The 6,000-nt window shown below is 38.1% G+C and overlaps 1 protein-coding gene across 3 annotated transcripts in view; it reads right to left on the bottom strand.

Annotated features, from left to right (window-relative positions):
• Nucleotides 1-4,572: 4,572 nt before the first annotated feature.
• Nucleotides 4,573-6,000, bottom strand: part of LOC149164151 (uncharacterized) — a 193,603-nt gene continuing 192,175 nt past the window's right edge. For all 3 annotated transcript variants that reach the window (XM_089431960.1, XM_089431959.1, XM_089431958.1), the window contains 3 exons: nt 5,475-5,522; nt 5,279-5,373; nt 4,573-5,159 (listed from right to left, as the gene is read on the bottom strand). In XM_089431960.1, coding sequence (XP_089288086.1) covers nt 5,058-5,159; nt 5,279-5,373; nt 5,475-5,522 — 245 coding nt within the window. In that variant the 3' untranslated portion in view covers nt 4,573-5,057. The remainder of the gene's footprint in view (nt 5,160-5,278; nt 5,374-5,474; nt 5,523-6,000) is intronic.

Below are 6,000 nucleotides of genomic sequence, written 5' to 3'. Positions count from 1 at the left end.
TCCTCAGCTCTTCTTGTTTCAGAGCTGCCCACATCTCGTCCCAATTTGGCAATGCTACTCTGCCCAGCATATTCTGGACGAGAACTTTCCATTCATCCAAGACAAAATTTAGATCAAGTCTCACTAACTTTGAATCCTAAGGTGTATGCCCCTCAGCTAACAACTCATCATGGGTCTCCTTCAGCTTCATGAGGAATGGATCCACACGCTCTCCCTTCTACATCTGAGCAAATTTCAGCTTCTGCTCTAAGTATATCTTTCGTTGCTCAGAAGATCCCTGATATAATGTGGCCAAGGCATACCACATCTCATTATCAGTCGCTCTGCTAGCAAAATGCCACACCACATGATCTTTGACTCCATCCAGGATCATCCTCTTGGCCTTTGCCATCTCATCCTTGTACTTCTTTAGCAGATTTGCATAAGCGAGTTCAACTACCACGCTATCAACATACTTTTTACGGGCATGCTCATTTAGAAGGAAAGACATTCTAGCGTTCCAGATGACGTAGTTGGAAGCCCCATCCAACTTGTCCTGACCCCTCAAGCCACTGGTTGCCATATCTTCCGAAAAATATCGAACAACTCCCTCTTTCTCCCTATTGTGTAGCTTCTAGGTTGGCTTATGCACTCCCTAATGGAGCTGGTAAATCTGTTGCCTAGCAAATGAGAAATATTCATTTCCTCAGTAAGAAATCATTAAGGAAGTATTCCCTCACTATGTGATCTGCTTTCTTCTTCCAACGACTTTTCTACCTAGCACTCGGCTTGCAGAAAATTACGTCCGTCTAGCTCTGCACTAAGGCTCTGCGTGGCTCCCTCTTCCTTGGCAAATTCTCGATTTGATAGTCTTACCTCTCCGTCGGCTCACTCAGAGAGAGAAAACCTCGAAAATATCGCCCTCCTGGCTAGAACTGCGCAATCCCTCAAGAGATTCGAACTCTTGTTTGTTGCAGCAAGTTGGCTCTTGCTTCAATGCTAGATCTGTTCTTCATGTTTCACATCAACACCTCTGATACCATGTGAAAATTCCTAGATCTAACAATCTCAGGAATCCTACTGCAACCAACTGAATCTCCTTCACCTAGATTGTAAATTACATTACAAACTTATTTCAAATTTCTTCTTGAAACATTGAAGTAAATTATTGAAGCGGCCTACACCTAATTAAATATGATTATGAAACATAGAAGCTGAGCAAGGAAATACAAAGACATAAGACACCATTATTTTTGGACAAATGTCCCTGGAAAAACCTAATGCGGGAAAATGAGTGCAGCAACTCAGAGGGTTTTATTATTATGCAGGAGAAAATCTGAGTACAATTTTAGGATGCTCAACTAACAATCTAATACAGAGAGAATACTGGACAAACGATTAGTGAGATGATCTCGCCTTGTCACTAGGAGAATCAGTCCCTGATCCCGCTGAACTGGAGGCTCTGTGTCACCCTTTGCATGGCCTCTGTGCAAAACTACGTCCACCCCGGCAGTTTCTACATCACCCCTGTTGGGTATTACATTGCCCCTCTTCTGGATCCTCTGTTGGCTGAGAAAATCGAGCTTCTGGCTCCCGAAATCACACCCTGACTCCCAGCAACAGAAACTCGACTTCCCTTAGCAGGAAACTCGACTTCCCCTTGAGGACTATGTTGCCTCTGCGTCAACACTACGTGGGTCAGCATCAGCCTTTCTCTAGGTGTCGTTCTCCTCCTGAAAACTTCTCACTCCAGAAAATTAATTTTCTTGATCTCTCAGTGTGTTTTCCAAATGACTCTCAAGCCCCTTCTTATATCATCATGTTGGACAACTAATGACCTAGATTAACTAGGCTAATCAAAGGCTCAAATCATTTTGACTTGATCTTCGTCTTTGTCTAGAAGATTCACCCACAATTAGATTAATACCCATTAATATTTTAATTTTCATAAGTTTAGACTTAGGAACCCCATTAAAAATATTGATTATTTTAATATAATCGTCTCTGGGTGGAGTTTCACAAAACGGTTTCTGGGTTCTTTGGAATGCATGTGCCCAAGCCTCCCTGCAAACTTTGAGGCCTAGAGCACATCTGATGCTACCCCAAATCAAAAATTTCAACGACTCTTAGCTATCCAATAGCGCACACACATTCTAGGAAGTCTAGAGGCTTCACCTCCACCCTAGCAGCTTGCAACACAGTGGTTCCACCTGGTAAAGGGAATCAAGAATTCACTTCCAAAACCAAATAAACAAGCAAAGGAGACTCCAAAATTACCTCGCGAGGATTCCAAGGGCTAACCGCTACCCTAGGTGGTCAAGGGACTCCTAAGAATGCTATCTCCACCATCCAACCCCCTGAGGTGTCTTGAGATTTACCCTCACCTAGAGGAGAATTCCTCCTGTACTCCTATTGCTCAACCTAAGGTATGATAGTCATCTAAGAGTGGTAAAAGAAGCCATTGTCTTCCACTCTGCTGTAGGTGTCACTGATTCTTGCTATTCAGGCATTCTCCATGCCTCTACCATCCACAATGTGCACTTGATGCCTTCCTCAGCACACTTGGAAAGTTCTTCACAGTTGTTCCCAACAACTCCTACGCATTCTCCTCTTTTCGCACGGTGCAGAGAATCCTTCCTCAAAACTCAACCGTTGCTATGCACATTCTCTCTCTGCGTTGTTCTAAACTCTCACAGAATTCCCCCTTCTCCCTATATGTGTGTGTATCCCCGCACTATGCTCTCCCTTTCCTACAACCATCTTGTACGCGATCTCTCTCCCAAGTTGACCTCCTAGGTGTTTTCCAACTGCACACATAATTGTTTTACATTAATTATTTTTCCCTTTTGCTATCCTTTGCAGTTCCCAAGCCAACATGGGTCGTGTCCGTTGTTTGCAGCGCATAAATTTTCAACACTAGTCTCATTTAAAACACCATTCCAGTGCATTTAAGGTTCAACAACCAACCTTCAATGGTTATCCACACTGTCTAGTTTCTTCTTTTAGCAAGTAAACTAAATATCCCAAGTAATTGAGCCCCCTCAACCTCTTTGGAATCCATGTCCCTTAGCACATTTTGATTTTCAAAATTCAAAATACATGAAGTAATTGCATGGCAAGATCAAGCCAATTACCAGCTAGGTTGTTATAATAGAGTAAACAAATATTTAAGAATGGCAATAATATTGGTGAAATTTTCAAATAGAAAAAGGGCACCATCTAGTTTAATATGCAGAAACGGGACACTATGAAACGAGTCAATTTCCTATAAATTATAAAATATTTTTAATATAATACTGGTTAGACTACAGAAATATTGAAAGATGGTAGAGTAAACAAATAATTAAGAATATCAAAAACTATTGGTGAAAATTTGAAATAAAGAAAAAGCACCATCTAGTTTTATATATTGGAATGAGGCATTGTAAAACTCAATTTCATAATAGATTATAAAACTTATTTTATATAATACCTTATTTAATACTAAATAAATAAAACATTAATTTCAAAATGCAATCCATTCTGGAAATAGTTATAAATAACTTCCTAGGATATTCTTTATACCAAATCCCTCCTAATTGTGTTATAATTTGCCCTTTAAGTCATCTTCATTTGGAAAACAATAACCCATATCATGGGCTGATATTCATTTAATATCACTAGTTAATTTTCATCAAAACCTTGGTTTCCCTGTAATATTTGTCAACAAAAATCCGCTTCGCTAGGTGTACCCTCATCCTTCTACAATAAACTCTATATAGTTGTTACAAATATATAAAAATACAAATTCGTAATATATTGCAAGTAAAGTCAATATAGAAACAAAGACATGCACCTCAAGCTTCAAAGTATAGATAATGTGGTCACAAAGACAGCTTTTTAGTAATAAAAAATCAATATCATTTTCAAGTGTTTCAGATATTGTCCTATGCTTACATATCATGTGTCTTTTTACCCACAACAGAAAAAGACCTGCCACATTAATCTCAATACATTCAACATGTCAATGAATGTCTCTCTTTGCTGGTATTTTTTCCCTCAGCGTTGCTAATATGAGATATAAAGTCAATCAAACTGATCAAAGATCTCTATGAATTTATCACAATAGAGTATGTAATATAATCAACACATCATATAATCAATATTAGTTTATTTATTGAATATTCAATCAATTATTATAGTTATTATATATCAGCGGCTCTTAGTTGGAACTCCTTGATAGAATCTAGATCACATATGTGCAATCCTTTTAGTGCAGTTCAAAACAGTGGGCAGTGTTTACAGTCAAAAATCAATACTCCAGGGGCCGAATTATGCCCTACTCCGAGTCATAGGTACACCATTGCAATATGGACTCGGAAGCTAAACGCTAGCAAAGGTCTTGGGGTAAGAAGATGATGTGATAATACTAATTATCAAGATAGGAATATAATGAGTAATTGTTAAGCACATAGAACCTACTTACCTGTAAGTGAGCTACAACAAGTTCTCTTTTGTAGGGTTAACCAGTAGTTGTCCACATTCACCTTCCTTCATTTAATCAGTGTGCTACTGCAATTTGGAGCCGGTTTTACATATTTATTCACAAGAACGTACCAATGGTTTGCTCACATGTTTTTGCATTAATATATTGATGTTTATCACGAAACAACAGATCAGGCAGAAAGCATGCCGGTCAATGAGTTTGTTTCTTGCAGTCAAGGAAATAGAAATACTCTCGAATGTACCATCATACAAAATATCAAGAAAACCAACATCATGATTTTCATGCCTCGTAAACCTTCAAGTATTGAATCTATGGTGTTTATGTGTATGTACAGATAAATATATGCCTTTGGAATGGCCACAGTAAGTAATGTGACTATGAAAGTAGGATCCCTGTCGTGTCAAAAAGCATATGTATCCATGTGTTGACAAAAGGGATTAAAACTTTGCTATCAGTGTCATTATGTACTGAAAAAATGACAATGCTGATTACGTGCAGAAAAAATAACAATGTTGATTATGTGCAGAAAAAATAACAATGCTGATTAAGTTGTTATTCACCAGTGGAGGAAAATTAAAATCCAAAACGGAGGTTATTGAATCAGGAGATTGTATGCTGGAAGATCTTGAACACAACTAACATCCTCCAAAGAGAGTTCCCTCTCAAGCTGTACCTGTGTAGCTTTCAAAACCTCCTGATAGAAGCCAGAATAGAAAAAAAAAAAGTTTCTCAGTAGACAATGAATTAGATCAAAGCTAAGCAGCTTATGTAAAACAATGAATAGTTATGATAAGCAAACTGAATGTTCTATACATTGAATTCCATGTAAGAAGCACGCTTAGCAAGCCACTGTGCATCCAACAGCTCAAATGCCACACAGTAAAGCATATCAAAGGCCATCTCATCCTCTGTCAAAAGATGGTCCAAACATATCATAGTCAAAAGAAGTGTTACACAAAATTAAAACAAACAAACAATGTGACCACCCATGCTAAGTTCTAACATCCACCTGCTAGAATCTTCAGGAATTGTCTCCCCACTAATGAGCTTGGTTTCGCTGCAAAGAGTAAAGAAGCAAGTACATTATAGCATGTAAAAAGATTTAAGTATAAAATCAAAATTAAACCTGCAATATGAAGTTAAATGTCTAAAGGATCCACTTCTTGCAGTTACATAAACCCAGTAGTTGTGGGGCTCTCACAGCCCCGCAAGAAAATGAATTGATGAAGTTATAAACTAGAAAACCAGGCACATTGTTGTTGATGTTTGATGCCAATCCAAGACTATTTCATTGATCAAATATTAAGTACGTGAACGAAAAGAAATTTAAAAGATCTCTCCATGGGCCATTAAGAAAACGAAGCAAAAGGCAGGAATATTAAAACAATATTATGGCAAGCACTACTTTCATACTTAGAGCCTTTTGGCATGTTCATGTTGGAAACACTGAGAGGGGGTTGAATCAGTGTTTCATTTCAATTAGTTAATTTTAACTACACAGAGCACTAAGCATTAGACCAAAACATAAATTAGCA

Source organism: Pinus tabuliformis, chromosome 5_1 (assembly GCF_031772625.1).
Source record: "Pinus tabuliformis cultivar Carrire ecotype Pingquan chromosome 5_1, CPIR1, whole genome shotgun sequence".
Lineage (NCBI taxonomy): Eukaryota > Viridiplantae > Streptophyta > Pinopsida > Pinales > Pinaceae > Pinus > Pinus tabuliformis.
Note: the sequence above shows the minus strand (reverse complement) of the source record. Positions and strands in the feature narration are given on the sequence as shown.